This window comes from Sturnira hondurensis, unplaced genomic scaffold (genome assembly GCF_014824575.4).
Source record: "Sturnira hondurensis isolate 20B ecotype Veracruz unplaced genomic scaffold, ASM1482457v3 Scaffold0001120, whole genome shotgun sequence".
Taxonomy (NCBI): domain Eukaryota; kingdom Metazoa; phylum Chordata; class Mammalia; order Chiroptera; family Phyllostomidae; genus Sturnira; species Sturnira hondurensis.
Window position 1 is genome coordinate 3,834,280 of NW_028073751.1, and position 25,975 is coordinate 3,860,254.

Here is a 25,975-nt window from a genome sequence, read left to right on the forward strand (position 1 = left end):
TTCTGTGCCACTTCCATGCCTATCTTATCCCTCAGTTGTGGGTAGTCTAAATTGTACTGTTGTTAGTTCTATATTTTCGCATGTTCTCCCTACCTTTACTTTTAGGGGAATGTTTATCATTATCTGTGGTTGTAATGAGGTGGTAATTTACTCTCGAACTCAGGAGGTCTTGACTTGTAATTAATTTGCCTCCTTAAATAATAATACCAAATCACTGTTTGTTTCTGACCCTCTCTCCAATTCAACTTTCACCCACAATTATACCTATGGTAAATTAAGCGGACCACTTTCAACTTAGTTTAACTGTTCAAACATTCCTTCATTTTTAAAGCCGTTTTTCTTGGGATTTAATAATAGTGGCTATTTAGAAATGTCATTTTCTTTTATTAAATCCAGTGCATTTTATTTATTTTTAAATTTTTTGTTAAGATTTTATTTATCTTTGGAGGGGAAGGGAAGGAGAGAGGGAGAGAAATATTAGTGTATGGTTGCCTCTCGAGCATCCCCTGCTGGGAACTGGCCTGCAACCCAGGTATGTGCCCTGACTGGGCATCAGACCGCAGTTGTTTGGTTCACAGGCCAGTGCTCAATCTGCTGAGCTACACCAGCCAGGGCTAAATCCAATGCATTTTAGTTACATTTTAACATGTGCTCTGGCTGGTGTGGCTCAGTGGGTTGAGCAACTGCCTTTGGGCAAAGAAAGGTCACTGTTAGATTCTGGTCAGGGCATGTGCCTCATTTGTTGGCCAGGCCCCCGGGTAGGGGTGTCTAAGAGGCAGCCAATAGATATTTCTCTCCCTCTCTTTCTCCACCCCTTTTCTTTTCTCTAAAAAATAAAACATAAAATGTGTATTACTATTGAAAATACGCCTGAAAGATCGTGTCCTATGATACAAGCATGCTGCAATCACCTTGTTAGAAAGAGCCAGAGGACAATTTTCTTAGCATCTCTTCATTGCTCATCCTAAAGCACGATTATGAAGACACATTAATATTGTGACCACTCACAGAATCATGGAATGTGAAGTTATGATTTTCCAGATCTCATGCATGTGACAAAGCTATAATGCAATCCTGTTGAAAGCAGGCAGCTGAATAATACTTTGTACAGCATACAGTAGACTTGTGTGATTCTGTGTATAATTTTCGGCCTCCTGTGTACACGCACACACATGCAGAGGGTACAATTTTTCAAATTTAAAACTATAAAACCAATAGAAAAATTATTCTGTACATCTTATGTAACTTAAGAAATGTTTTAAGATAATGCTTAGCTTTCTTGCTGATGCGATCTAAAATTGCCTATATTATTCCATTTTATTTAATTGTCAAAAGTGGTAATCGAAAATTGATTTAATGACCTACTGATGGGTAGCAATCCAAAGTCTGAAGTCCCCTCTTCTCAGAGATGGATGTAGAACATTGAAAAGTATAAAAACAGAGTCCTTTAAGATTCTATTTTTTTTATTTATAGAAAGAGGGGAAGGGAGGGAGCAAGAGAGGAAGAGAAACATGATGTGAGAGAGAAGCATCTATTGGTTCCCTCTTGTATGCACCTCAACCAGGTATGGGCCCTGATAGGGAATGGAACCTGTGGCCTTTTGTTTGTAAGACAATGCCCAACCGACTGAGCCACACTGGTCAGAGCAAGATTCTAATTTTTCTAAAGTTCATTTTAATTGTTCAAGTACAAGATTCTAATTTTTAAAGAAAATTCAGACTATGGTAGAAGGAAGCTCTCTTTCATGCTGCACAGGAACTAACCAGCTGCTTTTGCCTGTAGTGATGTGACTACATTACAGAGGACAAAGCCTTCATTTGGGGGGTGAGGTTTTTCAATAAATTTTATTTAAAAAATTTAAAGCTTATATGTTGTGGAAAGAAAGAGTAGATGGACAAAATGAGTCAGGGTGCTGAGGGAAAGAGAGTGTGTGCATGTGTGAGAGACAAAGACAGAAATAGAGGTTATTAGAATAAGACTATGGATAAGAATGAGTGAACCAATTATTTTGATTGCTTCTGGTGCCACAGACTAGAATCAGTGCCAGAAACTGCCTCCTGAAGATATCTTTACCTTAACATTATAGAGGAGCTGGGTATTAGTTAATATTGCCAGGAAGTACAATCTTTTGCTCTAACAGACCAAAAACAATCTGATGTTTAAATTTCTTGAAAGCCAAGGTTTCACTACCAGTTCTTTTGAACTGTGTGGGCTGATTAATTAGTCTTTGAATTCAAGAAAAATGGAGGGTACCAAAGTCTCTATATGCAGCCTAATTAAATTCTAATTTTCCATTTTCTACATTGGAACTAGGAGCAAGCATTTCTCCCCTAAATGAAAGCTGCAACAAAAACTCATATGATACTAATAAATCAGTTGAGTATTAAGATTACTTCCTGTCTTTACTGTACTTAGTGGGGGAAATGAAGGAGTACCACTAGCTTAAAGAGATATAAAGGGTTATGGATTCTTACCATGTCAGACAATGATAATACTAGGAGCTAAGTACTATTATTACCCCATTTACAGGTTAGGAAATAGAGGTACATAACTTGCCCGAGACTGCAGATAGTAGTAAGTGGCAGACTAGCGTTCTGATGTAGACATTTTGGCTTTTAAATCCATGTTCTTAATCATTGTGCTATGCTCCTTCCTAGCTTTAAGATGTTCCTTTTAAGTCTTTCCATATTACTCTTTATTTATGCATATGTTGTGATGTATTTTAATTGCTTACCACCAAATTTTATAGCCTGTGAGCTCCATAAAGACAAGAATTATCTCTATCTTATATGCTATGCCTTTACATGTATATTCCTAAAAATATATAAGTGAAAAAAATAATGATGTTTCTAACTATAATTGATTGCACTCAAGTATTTACAAAAGTTGAGGGGAGAATATATTTGCAGTTAGTCAAGAAATGGCCTGAATAAAATATCATTTATCATTTATTCAGTTCGAGACATTTGTATGGATTCTTCTTGCCAGGCATTCAAAACAATGATAATTAAAATCATTATAAAGACTTTTATGGATCCAAATTCAAACAAATTCACAATTTAAACAAACATTCTTGGAGGAAACTGGGAAAACCAAACACAGCATGAGTATAAATTACATCAAGGAATTATTGCTAAATGTATTGATTGTGATAGAAGTATAGTAATTATATTTTGGAAGTCTTTATCTATCACAGGTACTTAATGAAGTATTTAGAGGTAAAATGATGCTGTCTGGGATTTGCTTCAAAATACTCCAGATGTATTCATGAATTACTTCTTTAAAGAGAGAAAAATTTTACTGAAAAAAAAACTCATAAAGACACATGGTGGCGCTGCAGGACAAGACGAAAACAGGACAGGCTGAGGGCTCCATTATTCAAGAGAACAGAACACCCAACCCATTCAAAAGAGAGGTATTCAGGAGCTTCACCTTCAGAGCTGCTGGAGGGCTATGCACATTTCCGGGGTTACCTATAAAATGAATCAGAGCTCTATCTTCCAAAATTAGGGCTAAACTAGGTTTTCCCACAAAATAGATCCCTCAAAGGAACCATGGAGATCAGAGGAGCGCTCACTCTGCGGAAAAGGCAAGTCCTGATTTTCTTTGTTTTGCTGGGATTGTCTGAGGCGGGGCCAGAATTGGTGCGCTATTCTGTGGCAGAGGAAAAAGAAATCGGCTCTTCTGTGGCCAATCTGGCAAGGGATCTGGGGCTTGGGGTGGAGGAGCTGTCCTCACGGGAGGCCAGGATAGTTTCTGATGATAATGAGAAGCATTTGCACCTGGATTTGCTGACTGGGGATTTGCACCTAAACGAGAGACTGGACCGGGAAGAGCTCTGTAGCTCCACGGAGCCCTGTGTGTTGCATTTTCAGGTGTTACTGCAAAACCCTTTAACGTTTTTCTTGGTTGAGCTGCATATCAAGGATATAAATGATCACTCCCCTACATTCTTGGATAAGGAAATACTTTTGAAAATATCAGAAAGTACCACTCTCGGGACCACATTCCTAATGGAGAGTGCCCAGGATTTGGACATAGGAAGCAACAGTCTCCAAAACTACACAATTAGCCCCAATTCTCATTTCTCCATTAAAGTTCAAGACAGTGGTGATGGAAAGATATACCCAGAACTGGTCCTGGACAGAATGTTAGATCACGAAAAGGAGCCCGAGCTCAGATTAACACTTTTAGCGCTGGATGGTGGGTCCCCACCCAGGTCTGGGACAACTTCGGTTCTCATCGAGGTCTTGGACGTCAATGACAATGCCCCTGAGTTTCCTCAAGGGCTCTACGAGGTGCAGGTCCTGGAGGACACACCCATTGGCTCCTGGATAATCACCACCTCGGCTAAGGATCTGGATGCAGGAAACTATGGGAAGATATCTTACATATTTTTCCATGCATCTGAAGACATTCGTAAAACATTTGATATCAACTCTACATCTGGGGAAGTTCGCTTGAGATCTAGGTTGGATTTTGAAGTAATACAGTCCTACACTATAAATATTCAGGCAACAGATGGTGGGGGTCTTTCAGAAAAATGTTCTCTTCTGATAAAAGTACTAGATGTAAATGATAATGCACCAGAAGTGACCATGTCATCAATTACAAACAGAGTTCCAGAAAATGCACCACAGACTCTTGTTGCTGTTTTTAGTATTCGAGACCAAGACTCTGGGGACAATGGAAGAATGGTTTGCTCTATTCAAGACGATCTCCCATTTATTCTGAAACCTACACTCAAGAATTTCTTCACTCTAGTTACTGAAAAAGCACTGGACAGAGAGATGAGAGACGAGTATAGCATCACCATCACTGTCACAGACATGGGGACCCCCAGACTGAAAACCCAGCACAACATAACCGTGTTTGTTTCTGACGTCAACGACAACGCCCCGGCCTTCACCCAAACCTCCTACACCCTCTTCATCCAAGAGAACAACAGCCCCGCCCTGCACATGGGCAGCGTCAGCGCCACAGACAGAGACGCGGGCGCCAACGCCCAGGTCACCTACTCCCTGCTGCAGCCCCAGGACCCCAGCCTGCCCCTGGACTCGCTGGTGTCCATCAACGCCGACAACGGGCACCTGTTCGCCCTCAGGGCCCTGGATTTCGAGGCCCTGCAGGCCTTCGAGTTCCTGGTGGGCGCCACAGACCGCGGGGCCCCGGCGCTGAGCAGCCAGGCGCGGGTGCGCGTGCAGGTGCTGGACGCCAACGACAACGCGCCCTTCGTGCTGTACCCGCTGCAGAACGGCTCTGCGCCCTGCACCGAGCTGGTGCCCAGGGCGGCCGAGCCCGGCTACCTGGTGAGCAAGGTGGTGGCTGTGGACGGCGACTCGGGCCAGAACGCCTGGCTGTCCTACCAGCTGCTCAAGGCCACAGAGCCCGGGCTGTTCAGCGTGTGGGCGCACAACGGCGAGGTGCGCACGGCGCGGCTGCTGAGCGAGCGCGACGCGGCCAAGCACAGGCTGCTGCTGCTGGTGAAGGACAATGGCGAGCCGCCGCTGTCGGCCAGCGTCACGCTGCACGTGCTGCTGGTGGACGGCTTCTCGCAGCCCTACCTGCCGCTGCTGCCCGAAGCGGCGGCCGCCGCGGCCCAGACCGACCCGCTCACGGTCTACCTGGTCATCGCGCTGGCGTCGGTGTCGTCGCTCTTCCTGTTCTCGGTGCTGGCGTTCGTCGGGGTGCGGCTGTGCAGGAGGGGCAGGGCGGGCTTGGAGGGTGGCTGCCCGGTGCCCGAGGGCCACTTTCCGGGCCACCTGGTGGACGTCAGCGGTACTGGGACCCTGTCCCAGAGTTACCAGTATGAGGTGTGTCTGAAGGGAGGTATGGGGACAGATGAGTTTAAATTTCTGCAGCCGATTATTCCCAGTCTTCCAGTCCATGACAATAGTAGGAATGCAGAGGAAAAAGAGAACTTTAGGAACAGCTCCGGATTCAACGTCCAATAAAAAATTTGAACATTTAATCTTTCACTATTCTTGGCTGACTGGAAACACTTTACCAAGTTGTAGTGAATATTGGTTGTATAGTAGTTGCATTCATTATTTCTCATGCTCTTGCAGTTGCTTTAAATATCATTAGTGGTTATAATGAAATAGAAACAGTTTGTGTGTTTTCTGGTTTTTTAAAAAAATTTGCCCTGGCTGGTGTGGCTTAGTGGATTGAGTGGTGGCCTGGGAATCAGACAGTTAGCTGGTTCCATTCCCAGTCAGGGCACATGCCTGGGTTGCCCACCAGGTCTCCAGCTGGGGGTGCACAGGAGGCAATCACACACTGATGTTCCCTCTGTTTCTCTCTCCCTTCCCCTCTCTCTAAAAATAAATAAATAAAACCTTTAAAAATGTTTAAATTTTGTCAGAAAAAGCATATCAGCCTTGGGCAGATCACTCAATTGGTTAGAGCCTGGTACTGACACATCCAAGCTGAGGGCTGGATCCGGGTCAGGGCACATACAGGAGTCAAGCAATGAGGACAGAAATAAGTGAAACAACAAATCAACGTTTCTCTCTCTCAAATCAATTTTTAATAAGTTAAATGGTATGTTAATGAAGTTATTACTAATTGTTGTTATGGTAATGGTGTTATGCAAGATGATGTTGATTATTTGGAGTTGCAAATGAATGTTTTAAGACTGAACCCCACAATGTATGTGATTTACTTCTGGACCTTTCATTAAAGCGTAGATAATGCAAAACTTAAAAATGCTGTTGAATTTGGGTGAAAGGCAGACCGTTTACATTGGCTGCACATTATGGAGCTGATTTAGTGTCGATTATTTCTCTTTGCTCTTGAGAAGATCAGTTGCCCATGTCCCATGGAAGCTATGGGTACACTTGGAACTTTTAAACACAACACCATTCTTGATAGTTTACACTTTTAATAAGGATGATATAGATTCCATAGACCAACACTTTCACTGAAAACAGTGGTCTACTAAGGCACTTATACTGTCAGGTCACAGTTGCTATTTAAAGGTAGTGTAGAGAGATAAATGAGCCCAAGTCCACTTTTTCCCTGGGAACATCTGGAATCCTGGGAAATGTCATCCTCTATTTTGATGGTTTATATAAAGAGGGAGACAAAGCATAACAAATTGAGAAGTTTATAGGAGACCCTCATATTGATAAATGTGAATCCCTAAGAGCTACAGCTTTATGAAGGGGTGAGTGAGCCCTTATGTGTATATTAGCTTTGAACTTGATTTTTAGCAGTGAACTTTATTTGAGGTGGTCATTGACAGATAGTGCTCCCAGATCCTGCTAGAACCAAAGGCAGACATTCTTTGAAAGAATATTTTTTCATTGTAAGCCTAGATTTATTTATATAAGTGATTTTATATTCTTAACTCAAACAAAAAAATTACTGCATTCACAAAGAAACATAACACCATGAGTGAGAACACAGAAATAAATTTGCAAACACTTCAAAATTTTAATTATCAGACATAGTCTATAATATGCTATTGCAATGGAAACAAAAGTTATACTTGAAGATGTAAAAACAACAAGAAGCAATAAATTTAAAAGAATAGAACAGAATGGAACTTCTAGAGCTGAAAAATATAATAATCAAAATTTAAAAGTGAATCAGAGTTTTAATGTAAAATTAGATATACCCAATTGAAGAATTCATGGAGTGAAAGAGATCGGAACATAATTTACCCAGTATGTAGCTCAGAGAGTTAATAAGATGAAGAATGCCAAGAAGATTATTAGAAACATAAGACAGAGTAAAAAGGGTTAACATGTATTTAACTAGAATTACAGAAGGATTAATGAGAATGATTTGTTCAGAAGTGATATTTGAAAAAAGTTAATGCTAGGAATTTTATGAAATTGATACACCCATTAATGAAGATTCAAGAGCTCCAGATAAACCTAGCAAGATAAATAAAAAAATAACCATGGCTAGAAACAGCATTGTGAAATTTCAGAAAGCCAAATACAGAGAAATCTTTTTTTTTTTTTAAGGAAAAGCCATGAGGAAAAGACATTTAACCTTTGAATGCAAGACTGTTAGACGGACAGCTACGTTCCATGTTGGCAATTTCTCAACAGCAGCAATGGAAACTAAAGGAAAACAAGCTATTTTCAATGTGCTGAAAGAAGTTAGCAAACTGTCCTGCTTAAATAGTCTTTGCACATTAGAGTCAGCAAACGAGAGAATCAAGTCAACTGGATATCAGCTTGGTTTTAAATGAATCAAGATCATGAGAAAAATTGCTATAAAGACATTTTACTCTCAAATATAACTTCTTATAGTTTTTCTCTATCTGAGTACAAGAGTCTCTCTTGCCAATAGTTTGAGTACAAGAGTTTGACCTGTTTCCAGCTTTCTTCATCTAGTTCACCTCTAATCTAGTCTCATCACTTACAACCATGGCCACTCTCTGGAGATGGTAGGCTCTAAGAGCTAAAATCACAAAGTCAAACATACTGTTTTTAATCTACAAATTATATTCTTTCTAAAATAGCTTCAATCACCATTTATACCAGTAAATTCTAATTTTGTCTTTGCAACCCTAGCCTATTTTCTCAACTGCATTTATGTAATGAAATCTCATCACATAACTATTTATATGGATGCTCTATGGACACGTTGAACTCGACATGTTTTAAGTTGAAGTTTTCCCTTCCTCAAAATGAAATCTTCTGTAGCTCTGTACCCATTTCTCTCATCTCCTCTCCCTGTCTCTATTTTATCAGTTCCCTAAGCCTGAGAAAAGTACATTTACTTTTTCACTCCTTCTTATTCCAGTGCCTCTATGTCTAATCTGTCACCACATCCGGGATATTGTGTCTTGATCATTTTAATTACTGCGTTTCTCATTGAGGCCAATCTCATCGCTTGCCCGCATTTCCTGCAACAACACCTAGTCAATTTCCTGCCTCTGGTCTTACTCCTTTCTAATTTATTCTCAATTAAGAAATAGAATGATTTTTTGAAAAATAAAAACATCTTCATGCCTTTTTTTGTTGTTTAAAACCCTTTAATACTCTTGCATTTCCACTGATGTGGAGCCCAAATGCCTTGGCATGGCTCACAGAACCCTGCTCATCCTTCCAGTCTCACCTCTCAAAATTCCTCTCCCTTTGCTGTATGGCTCAACCATACCGATTCTATGTCAGTTCTTCCAAAACACTTCTTTCATTTTGGAGATCGTGTTTATGGTTTTCCTGGAAATTTTACTTCACATGGAATTTTTGTTTAGATTACTCACACTTGTCTTTCTTGTATCAATTTAGAATATCCTTTTCCCATAAAAGTCTCCCCTGATACCTCCAAATTCTGGTTAGATAACCCGCGTCTTTCCTGTTACAGCAGTGTACACTTTTTCCATCACGGCATTTGGTATGCTCCGTTTTAAACGTGGGGCCACTTTTCTGCCTCCATTCTTGAGTACAGAAACTATGTCTGTTTACCACCCTATTCTTAACACTGATCACCACGCCTACCACAAAGTGTATTTTCAGTAAATATTTGCTGAACAAATGATTAAATGGATGAATAAAATGTTTAGAATTATGCCTTCAGAAGTCCTGGGTCTGCAAAATGGAAGCCAGTTCCACAACTAAACTAGGGTCTAGTTTGGTCAACTTTTTTTAATGTTCAGAAACTGAACATTGACAGATAAGTCTCCTATGGAACATACCTAAATAAATGGTACCATTTACCCAGCCAGAAATGTCAGCCTCCCCCAAACAAAAATTTGAATGTACCGAGTTCATTTCCCAGTGTACGACCTTATTCTTATTGTCCTACAGTATTTGCTGATAGCCAGACAACTAAGACCTCTGGTGTCTCTGGGAACCTCTTGTTCACTAAGTCTGTTATGTAAAAGAGTCATTTGAACTATGTTTAGTTGTGTTATGTATTGTCCCCATAAATTATCTGAAGACAAGAGAGCATAACTTATTTGAGTTTGGGGCTGTATCTTAAATATGCTTTTTATATCCAGCACAGTTTTAGTTTACTGTGGTAAGGAATGAATAGCAACAGCATCACATATCACAAAATATGCAAGTCAGAAAAGAAAATGTGAATATAGGGGAAAATGCAGTTTAAACCCATCAATAAACACACTAGGTAAATTAATATTTTGTCTCAACTTTACCAGATTTGCTTAAAGTCTGAGGATCTGCAGAGTCGCATGGTGGCGCTGCAGGATAAGACAGGGTAATTTCTGTTACATCAGAAGCCCTGGCTTCCGCTGACCAGTGGAACTGAGAGTGCTGAAGAAGCAGGGAGGGGAAAGAGGCTTCCGAAAGCAAGCTAGGCAGCCGCCAACACCCTCGTGATAGGATTGTAAATCTATAGAGTACCAGAGGTTCGAGCTGATAAAAAGGAGCATCTCCCAGAGCTGTTTGAGGTTGAGTTTCTGCAGAAAGGCATTTACCTAAGAAGCCATGGAGCCGGGACGCCCTCAGCATATAAGGCAAGTGCTGCTTTTCTTTGTTTTCCTGGGAGGGTCTTCAGCGTGTTCAGAGACCTTGTGCTATTCTGTGGCAGAGGAAATGGAGACAGGCTCCTCTATAGCCAATGTGGTGAAAGACCTGGGTCTCGAGGGTGTGGTGGAAGACCTTGCTGCGCGGAGAGCCAGAGTCATCTTTGACGATTATAAAACATATTTACGGCTGGACCAGCAGAATGGCAACTTGCTCTTAAATGAGCAGTTGGACAGGGAGACACTTTGTGACCTCACTGAGCCATGCATATTGCATTTCCAGGTGTTATTTGAAAATCCTTTGCAATTTTTTCGGGCTGAGCTTTGGGTCAAAGACATAAATGATCACACTCCCACGTTCCTAGATAAAGATATACTTCTGAAAATCTCAGAAGTGACTGCTCCAGGAACTTCGTTCCAAATGGAGAGTGCTCAGGATTTTGATGTAGGAAAAAATGCTGTCCAAAACTACACATTAAGTCCCAATCCTCATTTCCACCTTAAATTACAAGACAGTGAGGAAGGCAGAAAATATCCAGAGCTTGTATTGGACCAATCTCTGGATCGAGAAAAGGAGCCTGAGTTTAGATTAACGCTAACAGCCTGGGATGGTGGGTCTCCACCCAGGTCCGGAACTGCAGTGGTCCGGATTTTGGTTTTAGATATCAATGACAATGTGCCAGAGTTTGAGAGGCCCATCTATGAGGTTCAGGTACCAGAAAACAGCCCTCTGGACTCTCTAGTCGTCAAGGTGTCTGCTACAGACTCAGATGCAGGAATAAATGGAGAACTATCTTACTCATTTTCCCACGCTTCCAGAGAGATACGGAAAACATTTGACATCCATCCAATTTCTGGCGAAGTCCACTTAAAGGCGCTCCTGGATTTTGAGTCAATTCAGTCTTATACAATAAATATTCAGGCCATTGACGGCGGGAGCCTCTCGGGGAAATCAGCAATTTTAGTTCAGGTTGTCGACGTGAATGACAACCCGCCAGAAGTAGTCATAACATCTCTTACCAGCCCCATACCAGAAAATTCATCACCTGAGATGGTGGTCGCTGTGTTTAGCTTACGAGATCAAGACTCTGGAGATAACGGGAAGATGGTATGTTCAATTGAGGACAATCTTCCCTTTCTTTTGAAGCCCACTTTCAAGAATTTCTACACCTTGGTAACAGAGCAGCCACTGGACCGAGAAACCAGTACCAAGTACAACATCACCATCACCGTCACAGACATGGGGACCCCCAGACTGAAAACCCAGCACAACATAACCGTGTTTGTTTCTGACGTCAACGACAACGCCCCGGCCTTCACCCAAACCTCCTACACCCTCTTCATCCAAGAGAACAACAGCCCCGCCCTGCACATGGGCAGCGTCAGCGCCACAGACAGAGACGCGGGCGCCAACGCCCAGGTCACCTACTCCCTGCTGCAGCCCCAGGACCCCAGCCTGCCCCTGGACTCGCTGGTGTCCATCAACGCCGACAACGGGCACCTGTTCGCCCTCAGGGCCCTGGATTTCGAGGCCCTGCAGGCCTTCGAGTTCCTGGTGGGCGCCACAGACCGCGGGGCCCCGGCGCTGAGCAGCCAGGCGCGGGTGCGCGTGCAGGTGCTGGACGCCAACGACAACGCGCCCTTCGTGCTGTACCCGCTGCAGAACGGCTCTGCGCCCTGCACCGAGCTGGTGCCCAGGGCGGCCGAGCCCGGCTACCTGGTGAGCAAGGTGGTGGCTGTGGACGGCGACTCGGGCCAGAACGCCTGGCTGTCCTACCAGCTGCTCAAGGCCACAGAGCCCGGGCTGTTCAGCGTGTGGGCGCACAACGGCGAGGTGCGCACGGCGCGGCTGCTGAGCGAGCGCGACGCGGCCAAGCACAGGCTGCTGCTGCTGGTGAAGGACAATGGCGAGCCGCCGCTGTCGGCCAGCGTCACGCTGCACGTGCTGCTGGTGGACGGCTTCTCGCAGCCCTACCTGCCGCTGCTGCCCGAAGCGGCGGCCGCCGCGGCCCAGACCGACCCGCTCACGGTCTACCTGGTCATCGCGCTGGCGTCGGTGTCGTCGCTCTTCCTGTTCTCGGTGCTGGCGTTCGTCGGGGTGCGGCTGTGCAGGAGGGGCAGGGCGGGCTTGGAGGGTGGCTGCTCTGTGCCCGAGGGCCACTTTCCGGGCCACCTGGTGGACGTCAGCGGCACTGGGACCCTGTCCCAGAGCTACCAGTACGAGGTGTGTCTGAAGGGAGGTTCAGGGACCAGTGAGTTTAAATTCCTTAAACCCGTTATTCCCAACCTCCCACCCCATAATCCTGAAATGGAAGAAAACCACGCCTTTCTGAACGGCTTTGGGTTCAATTAGGGATTTCATTATTATGCAAAATTTTGAGAATGAGTGCTACTTCTTTGTAAATTTATTCATTGTCATGAATTTTCTTTAGGGTAACTTGACTAAAATTCAGAAATTTCAGTGTCTGCATCCTGCTATTCTTTATATTAACTGTGAACAAACCGAGAGAGCTAGATCTTGTTTAGTTTTTCTTCCTCAAATAATTTATTTAAATACAGGGTGAAGCACAAGTAGGTTTACAGTTGTTTGTATGAAATAAATACAATGACTAATAAATAACCTGCCCACCCTGCAGATAGCATTGTCCCTCCAAGCTTAATGGCACACTCTGCTCAGTCATCTCCTGTTCTGGGCTCTAGACGTTCTCACCAAAACAGTTTTTATATGTTTAGTAGTATTGTTTTAAAGAAAAATGCATGATCTGAATAAAACTTAATTGCTTTCTCATCTGGTTAGGTTGGTTTTTAATGTATGTTTTAAAGATTTTTAAAAGTATAAGCTTTCCATTCTCTTCTGTCAAATATCTCAGATAATTTTTACCCATTTAGGTATTCTCTGCATAAGTATTTTGTGAACTGTGTTTATTACTGGTAGGTGGTGCTGAATTAAAATAAATTTTGATCTTGTTTGGGTTAAGGTATATATCCAGCCATGCTTCTTTACTGAGACCTTCCCAGTATGACCCAAGAGAGATAATTACTATTGAGATGTTTGTTTTATCATTCTTTACTTCTCCCGACCATTTTTGATTGGCCCAGTGATAGACTCCTGATTAAAGCAGTAGTCGCATTCTCCAAGCCCATAAATTGGCAATGAAGATGTAGTTCACCCATTTTTTTCTTGACTGCTTGTAAATGGAAAAGGCAACCATGTCTATTCCTTTTTGGACTGGCAGCACAGAATCTCATGCAGAGATGGAGGAAAGAAGGCAGGAAAGGAAAGAGTAAAGGTGGGAAGGAGTAAGGGAGTGAAGGGAGCAGAGCAACAGAGACTAAGATGCCTACTTGGTTCTAGACCTATCAGTTTCTGCCGGTGTCTCCTAAGTCCCCAATGTCTAATTGTCCTTGACTTCTACAATAAGACTCCAGTTTCCCAATTATAAAACTTTTATTTACCCCACATGGGGGGCAATACTGGAACCAAAAGAAACAAGAAAGCTACATGCAGTCTTGAGTGCTGAGTTAGATCATGTACCATCGAACCCAAGTCTCTTGTCACATGCTTCTATCATCAACCAATGAAAAGAATAAAAAATGTACAAGCTTAGAGGTAACTAATTTGTATTAGAGAATTTTGTTGCAAAATTTAATTTCGTAAATAATTTATGAGGTCTTTCAACAGAAAATATGTTACAAAGGGTTAACAGGTTTCCCTCTATTATTTTATGTGCCCCAGGACCAGTTTTTTAAAGTAACACTAAAACTGTTAGTGCTCAGTTGTCTATTCCCATACCATCCTTAGCATCTATTTCTCTTAAAAACTATTTACTGTGAACAGAATTATTTTATTTTTTAATGTAAAAATCTTCAGTATCTACAACATATAGATTACTATATGGGTTGAATCATGATTTCATTAAGAGTAATAAGTATTTGATTGACACATACTCTATTATTAAAAAGCCTCACGAAAAAAATTGAAGCTTCCTGCCAAGCCTGCAGGCTTAAAATTTTTCTCCTTAGTAAAGAAAAATAAGGAGGAAATTTTTATGAGAAATGACAGATGAAAATAAAAAAACTAATTTTGAGCCATCTGTTCACTGATACCAGCTTCTATTGATTAGTGTTTTTAATGCATGAACATTAAGGGCACATTTTATTGCACATTTAATTTCATAATAAAGTGTTTGGATCCATGACCAAGGTCTGTAAGGATAATTATCAGATATAACTATAACCAGCATGTTCTTATATTTTGAAGTTTTACTTAATTAAATGTCTTTTACTACATAGAGGAAAACATTCTAAAATAGAATGTCAGTTTGAGTAATTTGTACCTTAATAGAATGAAACCAATACTCAACACAATGTTTACACTTGGCCCAACCTGTTTTCCCAAGTAGCCAGGTAATTGGAGTGCCAGAATATGCGATAATGTCTATTATTTAAACTATGTTAAAGTGCTGTCTAAAGTTTGGTGCTGTTTGTCCCTGACCACAAGATATTTTTTCCATCCTTGGGAGTAAAAGGACTTCAGGTCCTTGCTAGAGTGACAGGGTCTTGCGCTATCCACAGAAGTGATGTGAGTTGCTTGCTAAAAATAAATTGTGATATTTGGTCCTTGGGAACAAGTTCAACCTGTTCTTTCAGATGAACCTAACTTATTTTCCTCTGCATTTTAATTTTTACTTCAACTTCAGTCCTTTCTCTTATGACCTTGAGTTTCACACTTTTCAAGATCTTAGTGAATTTTGGTAATAGATGTAGATGTTCTTCACAGATTGTTTTAGGTAATGTAGCAGTCAATACAACAACGATTACAGAGATATGGAGACAGTCTCCTTAGACAATGTTTACAAAAAAGTTACCCACAATTCCCTGAGATATCTATTTAGTTTGTATAATGAAACAGGTCTCGCTTGTGTGTCACTTAAATTTATACTCCTGAAGTGTGTAAATGAATTTTTGATTCATGCTGCTGGCAATGTGTTGAATTTGATTTCTTTAGGAATAGACTGATAGCTACCCATCTTTTTCCACTCAAACCCTAAGAGTATAGGCTATACAATATTATAGACATTATATTGTAAACTCCAGGACAACAAAAAATGTATTAGTATTCCCAGCACTTAGTATACTGCCTGACATATAAAATGAAATCAATGTTTTGTTGAATAAACAAATAAATATACTTAGTTTTGTTCTTGTATCATTTCCCAAAGTGCCTGGCACCATGTCCACATCCACAACCTCACAGGAAAGTAGAAGTTATCATTTTATTTCTAAACCACCCTATATATAATCCGTGGTGGTTGCTGTGAGTGTGTGCAAAAATCTAAACAAGTGGAATGCATTCTGTAGCATTTCCAGCAAACTAGGTTTTAAGGACAACACATGGTGGCGCTGTAAGCTAAGGCTGTGAAAGACAGACCGCAGAGGGCTCCTGTTCTGGCAGTCAGGACAGAGACCGAGCTTGAGAGAAGAGGATTCTTCACGGAATTGTCTTGCGGCAAGGGTCGATTCCCAGGTCCAGCTGCCTACAAACCCATCAGGCATCCGGTTCTAAAGGCTTCTGGTGCTGGAAGGATGGAGGCCGAAGAGGAGCGCTTTCCTACACTAAGGCAAGTCCTGCTTCTCTTTGTTTTGCTGGCTCAGACTTGCGCGGAGCAGGAAGCTTACAGTGTCGCAGAAGAAACAGAGGGTGGTTCTTTTGTGGCTAATCTAGCGAAGGACATAGGGTTAGAGGTAAGAGAGCTGTCTAGGAGGAGGGCTCGAGTCATTTTTAACAACAACAAAAAACACTTTCAGCTGAACCTTCAGACCGGAGATTTACTAGTGAATGAGAAACTGGACCGGGAAGAATTGTGTGGCCCCACTGAGCCGTGTGAGTTGCAATTCCAGGTGTTACTGGAAGAACCTTTGGAAGTATATAAGTTTAAGCTTTTGGTCAGTGACATAAATGACAATCCACCTGTGTTCCCAGAAGCAGAAATGATTTTAAAAATCATGGAAAACACTCTTCCAGGGGCGGTGTTTCCCTTGAAAAACGCACAAGATTTGGATGTAGGCACCAATAGCGTTCAAAACTACACCATCTACCCCAACTCCCACTTCCACGTTCTCACCAGAAACGGCAGTGAGGGCAGAAAGTACCCGGTGCTGGTTCTGGACAAAGCTCTAGATCGAGAGCAGCAGCCCGAGCTTCGGTTAACTCTCCTGGCCGCAGACGGCGGAGCTCCGCCCAAATCTGGCACCGCCCTGGTTCTCATCGACGTTTTGGATGTCAATGACAACGCCCCCGAGTTTGCGCAGCCACTCTATCGTGTGCAGATCCTGGAAAACAGTCCTCCGGGGTCCCTTGTTGTCACCGTTTCTGCTAGAGATTTAGACACGGGAATAAATGGTAAAGTGTTCTACTCATTTTTTTATGGTGATGAAGAGATTACTAGGACATTTTCACTTAATGAACTGACAGGAGAGATGAAAATAATTGGGAAACTAGATTTTGAAAAAATTGTGTCATACGAGGTGGATATTAAAGCGTCTGATGGGGCAGGTCTTTCTGGAAAATGCACTGTCATAATACAGGTGGTGGATATAAACGACAACACCCCAGAACTGACGGTGGCTTCACTTACAAGCTCCATCCCAGAAAATTCCCCAGAAACCACCATAGCCCTTTTCAGTGTTCGAGACCCAGACTCTGGGGAAAATGGAAGGATGGTTTGTTCCATCCAGGAAGATGTTCCTTTCACGCTGAAACCTTCTGTCGAGAATTTCTACAAGCTGGTAACAGAGGGACCTCTGGACAGAGAGAGCCGGGCGGAGTACAACATCACCATCACCGTCACAGACATGGGGACCCCCAGACTGAAAACCCAGCACAACATAACCGTGTTTGTTTCTGACGTCAACGACAACGCCCCGGCCTTCACCCAAACCTCCTACACCCTCTTCGTTCAAGAGAACAACAGCCCCGCCCTGCACATGGGCAGCGTCAGCGCCACAGACAGAGACGCGGGCGCCAACGCCCAGGTCACCTACTCCCTGCTGCAGCCCCAGGACCCCAGCCTGCCCCTGGACTCGCTGGTGTCCATCAACGCCGACAACGGGCACCTGTTCGCCCTCAGGGCCCTGGATTTCGAGGCCCTGCAGGCCTTCGAGTTCCTGGTGGGCGCCACAGACCGCGGGGCCCCGGCGCTGAGCAGCCAGGCGCGGGTGCGCGTGCAGGTGCTGGACGCCAACGACAACGCGCCCTTCGTGCTGTACCCGCTGCAGAACGGCTCTGCGCCCTGCACCGAGCTGGTGCCCAGGGCGGCCGAGCCCGGCTACCTGGTGAGCAAGGTGGTGGCTGTGGACGGCGACTCGGGCCAGAACGCCTGGCTGTCCTACCAGCTGCTCAAGGCCACAGAGCCCGGGCTGTTCAGCGTGTGGGCGCACAACGGCGAGGTGCGCACGGCGCGGCTGCTGAGCGAGCGCGACGCGGCCAAGCACAGGCTGCTGCTGCTGGTGAAGGACAATGGCGAGCCGCCGCTGTCGGCCAGCGTCACGCTGCACGTGCTGCTGGTGGACGGCTTCTCGCAGCCCTACCTGCCGCTGCTGCCCGAAGCGGCGGCCGCCGCGGCCCAGACCGACCCGCTCACGGTCTACCTGGTCATCGCGCTGGCGTCGGTGTCGTCGCTCTTCCTGTTCTCGGTGCTGGCGTTCGTCGGGGTGCGGCTGTGCAGGAGGGGCAGGGCGGGCTTGGAGGGTGGCTGCCCGGTGCCCGAGGGCCACTTTCCGGGCCACCTGGTGGACGTCAGCGGTACTGGGACCCTGTCCCAGAGCTACCAGTACGAGGTGTGTCTGAAGGGAGGATCAGGGACCAGTGAGTTCACGTTCCTGAAGTCTGTTGCCTCTAACCATCCAGGGTCTGTGAATGGTGTGGAGGAAAACTCAAGTTTTGTAAATGGTTTTGGATTCAATTAGGGACTTGTTAATTTTTCAGACCATTCAAGATGAAGGTTAGTTCTTTCTAAATATGCTGTCTTCATTACCTTTTTTCGGGGGTCCATATAAAATTTATTTAATTTAATTTTTTATAGTTAAAGAGATTAGAAACTTTAAGTACATAGTCATATTTACTCTCCATTTCTATTTTGATTAGGACAAAGAACTTTCAACTTTATTACTAAAATGCTGTGAATATTTGTTCAATTTATCAACTTTTCATCATCAACTACTACTGATTTGAAGATAATTCTAGCACCATTCTCTGTTTGAATGTTTTCTAGAAACATTTTAACATTTTAATTGTGGCTTTTTAGGAGACGAGCATGATACAACTATAGTGAGTATTACTGTATCTTCAGTTTAATATATTATGCCTTCCTGTCTTAAATTTTTAAATGGAGAAATATCTACAAAAATTGCATGCTTTTTTCACAGTGATATTAAATAGAAAAAACTACATTCTGCCACACTTGAAATACTTTCACCTCTTTATGTCAACCTTTAGTATACGATATTTATGAACATTATTTTTAATGAAATTTATTGGTGTCATATTGGTTAATAAGATTATATAATTTTCAAGTGTAGATTTCTGTGATACATGCTATATATATTGCATTGCAATGTCAGTGCAATGTCCACCACCGCATGTCAAATCATCTCCAGTCACCACACTAAGAGTACCAGAATATTGGCAAATGTTTGAATAATAGATCCCAGCACATCTCTTTCTGGAAACTTCTCTCTTCAGCTGATGTCTGCTGAAAGAGACATCAACTTACTGTTGATGCCTGCTGTCACAGCCTTGCTTATTTTAATGAATCATCTCTTTTTGTGATTTCAGACAATCAGACAAGGTAGTAGACATTGCTGATCCACGCTGTGCCAGTCTGATTCTGTCTGTTTAAAAAGTGGCTTTAGAAACCAGGTATAAAATGGCCTCTTTGTTAGGAACTTAACACAAAAATGATATCATATTGGCTGAATGGAAAGAAGTGTAGAAAATCAATCCATTTAGAGACAAGTAGGAAAGAGATACATTTTTTAGTCTCTCCCAAGTGTGCTTTCTCCCTTGGGTTTTTGGAAGCAAAGTCTCTTTTAATAAAATTTCCTCTAATTAAGATAATTAGGTGTTTTTCTTCACTTGTCAAAAGCATATGTAGATATTCTTGTATGGCATAAAACTTACTACTAATTTGACATTCTAAAAATTGCGGTTGTCAGTAAATTTAACAACACTTAGGTCAAAAGGTGGTGGAACCCTGGCTGATGTGGTTCGGTGGATTGAGCACTGGCTCGTGGACTGAAAGGTTGTTGGTTCGATTCCCTATCATGGCACATGCCTGGCTAGCAGGCCTGGTCCCCAGTTGGGCACGTGTGAGAGGCAACCAATCCATTTTCTTGCACATTGTTTCCCTCCCTCTTTTTCTCCCTCCCCCTTCTCTCTAAACATAAATAAATAAAATATTTTAAAAACAAAAGGTGGTAGAATAGTAGTAGTCTGTAAGGGATAAGCATAAGCTTTTGTCAGGCTACATAATTTTAAGATTTATGTATATTTCCAAATTGTACAGTTTATAGAATGTTTATCAGAAAGTCTTAGAAAATTTTATATAAGAAATAGTTTTTAATATCATTAGTGTCATAATAGCACTAGTGTGAAATAACACATTTTTAAAAATGTATGCCTTATTTGTAGAATCATTATAACCTGCTTGTGATGTTCTTTCTTTTTCATAGTGTATCCTTTTGTTTAGGGGGAGCCAGGGTATTTTGCCATTCAATGAAAACCATTTTAGAATATTCTGAATTATTTTAAGTTATTATTCAAAATAACATAGAAAATAGCTACTTAGAATATGGTGTCTCATATGACAAACCAAGATCCCAGCAAAACAAGCAGGTCTTTATGTTAGGAGGAGAATTCATCTCTTAAATTTTTTAAATTAATTGTGATTCATCCATTGACCTATTCAACAAATATTTGTCGACCCTCTACCATGTGCCAGGGACTAGCTGTTTAGGGACATAAAAGAGAACAAAACAAAGTGCTGGAACTCAAGGATGACTCAGAGAAGAAACAGTCACGTACATTACGCCATGTCGGATGGAGGTCAATGCTAAAAGGAGGGAGTCAGCCGAGAGCTATAGAAGTGCCCTCATACGCATTTTCCTGTAGCTTGAAAGTTTCATAAAATCACAACTCTGACTTTATGTAGAAAGGATATGTCAACTGCAATTAACTAATAGCTTTTTCCTGGATATAACTTAATTAATGAGAACCACAGTTTTGGCCCATAGGATGCCTAAAATTTGAAAGACAATCTAAAGAAATTCATCCTTTTTTTTCGCTGAGAGAATTTTAAGAAATCACATAGGTATACACTGTTATTTTTACTAGAGGACTGGCCACTACTAAGCGTTCTTTCACCTCTCAGAGCACCCCACCCAGACCACAGGTTCTAGAAGATAGAAACCATGTCGGGGTGTTTACTAATGTATTTCAGAATCCATACATAGATATCAATAATACATCTTTGATGAAGGAATAAGCAATTTTAGTTACATGGTTTTCTGATTACATTATATCCCCAGATATGTATCCCAAGACATTTCCAAACTCCGAATGTATTATTGGTATTACTGGATAGGTAGATTATTGGGATTACTAGATTATTACAGATACATAGAGAATACAATTGTAGGAATTCTTTAAGAAAACAACGCATGGTGGCGCTGCAGGCTAAGGCGTGGGAGAAAAAGAAGAAGAAAAAAAAGCCCAGGAAATTCAACTATCTCAGATCTCTAGCGGAGGAGAGAGGCGTGTAGGCGGAGCTGAGGGCCTTAAATCTCCAGATAATGCTACTCACCTACATTTCCGGACAGATTACCAACTGGGAGACTCATCACTGTCTCAGTGCCATTGCTCCCTAACGTAGAGCTGGGACCGGTTCCTGGAAAGGTGTTTGTGGAAGATGGAGGCCGGAGGGGAGCGCTTTCCTAAACAAAGGCAAGTCCTGATTCTCTTTCTTTTGGTGCAAGTGGCTTTGGCTGGCTGGGAATCCCGTCGCTATTCCGTGATGGAGGAAACCGAGAGCGGCACCTTTGTGACCAATCTGGCCGAGGACCTGGGGCTGGGAGCGGGAGAGCTAGCTGCGCGGGGAGCCGAGGTGGTCACTAAGGATAACCAACCCCGATTGCAGCTTGATCTGCAGACTGGGGACTTGATATTAAATGAGAAACTGGACCGGGAGGAGATGTGTGGCCCCACTAATCCGTGTGTAATGCATTTCCAAGTCTTACTGAAAAAACCTTTGGGAGTATTTCGAGCTGAGCTACTGGTGAGAGACATAAATGATCATTCTCCTGAGTTTCCTGAAAGAGAAATGACGCTGAAAATCCCAGAGGCTAGCCCTCCTGGGACCGTGTTTCCTCTGAAAAAAGCCCAGGACTTGGACGTGGGCAAGAACAACATCCAAAACTACAGCATCAGCCCCAACTCTCATTTTCATGTTTCCATCCGCAACCGGGGAGACGGCAGGAAATACCCAGAGCTGGTGCTGGACAAGGAGCTGGATCGTGAGGAGCAGGCTGAGCTCAGGTTAACCCTCATAGCACTGGATGGCGGTTCTCCACCCCGGTCTGGCACCGCACAGGTCCACATCTTGGTCTTGGACGTCAATGACAATGCCCCCGAGTTTGCACAGATGCACTACCAAGTGCAGGTTCCAGAGAACAGCCCTGTAGGGTCCCTAGTTGTCAAGGTTTCTGCTAGAGATTTAGACACTGGGACAAATGGGGAGATATCATACTCCCTTTCATATAGTTCTCAGGAGATAAGCAAAACTTTTGAAGTAAACAGCCTTTCCGGAGAAGTTCGACTAATCAAAACACTAGATTTTGAGACGATATCCTCATATGAGCTGGATATAGATGCCACCGATGGCGGGGGACTTTCTGAAAAATGTTCAGTCTCCATTGAGGTGGTGGATGTTAACGATAACTACCCAGAACTAACTATATCATCACTTACCAGCCCCATTCCTGAAAACTGCCCTGAGACAGAAGTGGCACTGTTTCATATTGGAGACCTGGACTCCGGGAACAACGGGAGGATGACTTGCTCTATCCCGGATGATCTCCCCTTCCTCCTGAAACCAACCGAAGAGAATTTCTACACCCTAATTACAAATGGGGCTCTGGACAGAGAAACCAGAGCAGAGTATAATGTCACTATTACAGTTACAGACATGGGGACCCCCAGACTGAAAACCCAGCACAACATAACCCTGCTGGTCTCCGACGTCAACGACAACGCCCCGGCCTTCACCCAAACCTCCTACACCCTCTTCATCCAAGAGAACAACAGCCCCGCCCTGCACATGGGCAGCGTCAGCGCCACAGACAGAGACGCGGGCGCCAACGCCCAGGTCACCTACTCCCTGCTGCAGCCCCAGGACCCCAGCCTGCCCCTGGACTCGCTGGTGTCCATCAACGCCGACAACGGGCACCTGTTCGCCCTCAGGGCCCTGGATTTCGAGGCCCTGCAGGCCTTCGAGTTCCTGGTGGGCGCCACAGACCGCGGGGCCCCGGCGCTGAGCAGCCAGGCGCGGGTGCGCGTGCAGGTGCTGGACGCCAACGACAACGCGCCCTTCGTGCTGTACCCGCTGCAGAACGGCTCTGCGCCCTGCACCGAGCTGGTGCCCAGGGCGGCCGAGCCCGGCTACCTGGTGAGCAAGGTGGTGGCTGTGGACGGCGACTCGGGCCAGAACGCCTGGCTGTCCTACCAGCTGCTCAAGGCCACAGAGCCCGGGCTGTTCAGCGTGTGGGCGCACAACGGCGAGGTGCGCACGGCGCGGCTGCTGAGCGAGCGCGACGCGGCCAAGCACAGGCTGCTGCTGCTGGTGAAGGACAATGGCGAGCCGCCGCTGTCGGCCAGCGTCACGCTGCACGTGCTGCTGGTGGACGGCTTCTCGCAGCCCTACCTGCCGCTGCTGCCCGAAGCGGCGGCCGCGGCGGCCCAGACCGACCCGCTCACGGTCTACCTGGTCATCGCGCTGGCGTCGGTGTCGTCGCTCTTCCTGTTCTCGGTGCTGGCGTTCGTCGGGGTGCGGCTGTGCAGGAGGGGCAGGGCGGGCTTGGAGGGTGGCTGCCCGGTGCCCGAGGGCCACTTTCCGGGCCACCTGGTGGACGTCAGCGGCACTGGGACCCTGTCCCAGAGCTACCAGTACGAGGTGTGTCTGACGGGAGACTCTGGAAGTAATGAGTTCAAATTCTTGAAGCCTATCTTCCCCAATCTTCTAGGCCAGGACATTGGGAGGAAGTCGGAGGGAAACCCGACATTCCATAATAGTTTAGGAATCTGAGATTTCCTCACTAGCGGCATTAGTGTTGTCTCCTTTTCCTTTTCTTTCAAATCTATTAGTAACCTTTAATTTTACTTGTTTTTCCTTTTCTCTATCATTTTCCTTAGTGAAGTTGTTCTTTGTTTTATTGTCTTGTAATTATTTTCCAGTTATTGCATTATTAGCAAAAATATTTTAAAATGTCATATTTCTGACTAAATTTTTTTGCACTAAAGGTTAATATGAAAGTTAATCTTTCAAAAAACAATTTTAATTTTAAAATTACTCACCTAGTACTATAGGTCACTACATATAAGTATCTGATTCCCTTTATCATACTTTATTTTTAAATTGTCAGAAGGTTTTTTTTCAGATTTTATTATTTATATCGCTATGATTTGTTTTACAACTCGTTTTCTGTTCAGGGCAGAATCAGTTTGCATTCACCCATGTCCAGTTTCTTTTCAGTTCTGTTTGCATTTTTGTTTTATCAATAGGCAGCCACATTATAATTTTATGCTGATTATATAAAAATCACACTTGTAATTATTAGAGTTTCACTCTAAAATACATGCTATCTCATGAAAATATATCTTTATCTATTTTATTTTATTGAGTTTATTGGGGTGACACTGGTTAATAAAATTATGTAGGTATCAGGTATACAGTTCTACAATACAACATCTATATATTATATTGTGTGTTTATCACCCCAAGTCAAAGCTCCTTTTTTTCTTTTCTAATGTTAAAAAACTCCTGAGTTCTTCCTCATATTTAACTTAAGCTATAATTCTGATAAGAATTCTGTGCAGTTTATTGGTACCCAGATTGAATGGGTTTAACTTGTTTCTATAAACTCTAAGGTCAATAGACTCTAGGACCAGGTAATGCGTTGCCTGAAATTGTCTCTCAGAGACATTCCCATGCGAGCTCCAAATTCCGGGCCTAGAGGAACTTTGGATGGTACAGCAGGCCAGTATCTAACTACTTGCCCTGGACCATGATATTGTTCTGGTTGATATGGAATCTGGAAAAAATATATTAAGGAATTAATATTAATTAAAGAAAATGTATTCATGATATGTTAATGGGAGTGATGAATGATCTGAAGAAACAATCAGCTCTATTGTCAGGACTCCTCTATCTCCAGGACCCTCTTAACTTCACAGATACTGTACAGAATGGTGTGGTGGGCAGAGTAATGGCCCCCTTAAGACGTTCACATCCTATTCCCTGGAACCTGTGAATATTTTATGTCATATTGCAAAAGGGGTGTCAGGTTCAGATGGAATTAAGGTTCCTAATCACCTAACCTTAAAATAGGGAAAACATCCTAAATGATCTGGGTGGGCCTGACTCTGTCAGTTGAAAGGATTTAAAAGCATAGCTGAGTCTTCCCTTAGATTAAAAAGAAAAAAAGAAAGGAGAGTTATGACCACGGACAGCAGCTTCAGCGTGTGCCCAGAGTTGCAGCCTGACCTTTTAAATTGCCTTCTTTTTTGATTTTGGACTTGCCTAGTCAGCTCTCACAATTGAGTAAATTACTTTCGTGCAATAAATCTTTTCATATGTATCCCCTGCTGGTCCTGTTTCTCTGGTCCAACCCTGACTGATACGGAGGTGGTACCTGGAAGTGGAGCACTGCTGTAACGCAGGACTGAAAATGTAGAAGTTGCTTTGAAATTGGGCAGTGAACAGAGGCTGGAAAAATTTTCAACAGCAAGATCACAAAAGCTTGGATTTGTCTGGACAGACTGTTAGTTTAAATATGGATGTTAACAACTCTGATAGCAAAGATTCTGAAGAAAGTAAGGAGTATGGTGGTGCAAACATATTGCTTTACAGAAATGAGGAAAATAATATTGGAAACCTGGAGGAAAGGACATTCTTGTTATGTAGTGGCAGAAAACTTACAAATTGTGTCCTTCACTGGAAATGTGAGAAGAAGGACTTTTAAACAATGAACTTGGATATTTAAAGAGAAGGTTTCCAGGTGAGGGTTGAAGTTGCAGCCTGGTTTCTTCTTGCTGCTTTTAGTAAAAAGTAAGAGGAATGAGATAGTGTGAGGGAAGGATTGGTAAGCAAAAAGGAACCAGAATTTAATGATTCAGGGGAATTTAGAGCCTATTCAAATTTTGAAAGATGCTAAAACTAGGAGATTCATGATCGGGAAAGCATGTTCTGGTG

General features: G+C 43.3%; 3 protein-coding genes across 4 annotated transcripts; all 3 read left to right on the plus strand.

Moving 5' to 3' along the window:
- Positions 1 to 3,011: 3,011 nt before the first annotated feature.
- On the plus strand, positions 3,012 to 25,975 carry LOC118998310 (protocadherin beta-15-like). Of its 2 annotated transcripts, XM_037062417.1 has the most exons (2): positions 3,012 to 5,830; positions 23,694 to 25,975. In XM_037062417.1, exons 1-2 carry the CDS (start codon positions 3,556 to 3,558, stop codon positions 23,807 to 23,809), a joined length of 2,391 nt encoding a protein of 796 aa, XP_036918312.1. In that variant the 5' UTR covers positions 3,012 to 3,555; the 3' UTR covers positions 23,810 to 25,975. The 2 variants fall into 2 exon arrangements, with proteins under 2 accessions (XP_036918312.1, XP_036918303.1); XM_037062408.1 differs by lacking the exon at positions 3,012 to 5,830 and having other exon boundaries at positions 21,139 to 25,975.
- On the plus strand, positions 10,200 to 13,239 carry LOC118998318 (protocadherin beta-18-like). Its single transcript, XM_037062426.1, has one exon. It carries the CDS (start codon positions 10,414 to 10,416, stop codon positions 12,802 to 12,804), a length of 2,391 nt encoding a protein of 796 aa, XP_036918321.1. The 5' UTR covers positions 10,200 to 10,413; the 3' UTR covers positions 12,805 to 13,239.
- On the plus strand, positions 15,930 to 19,743 carry LOC118998325 (protocadherin beta-15-like). Its single transcript, XM_037062438.1, has one exon. It carries the CDS (start codon positions 16,038 to 16,040, stop codon positions 18,417 to 18,419), a length of 2,382 nt encoding a protein of 793 aa, XP_036918333.1. The 5' UTR covers positions 15,930 to 16,037; the 3' UTR covers positions 18,420 to 19,743.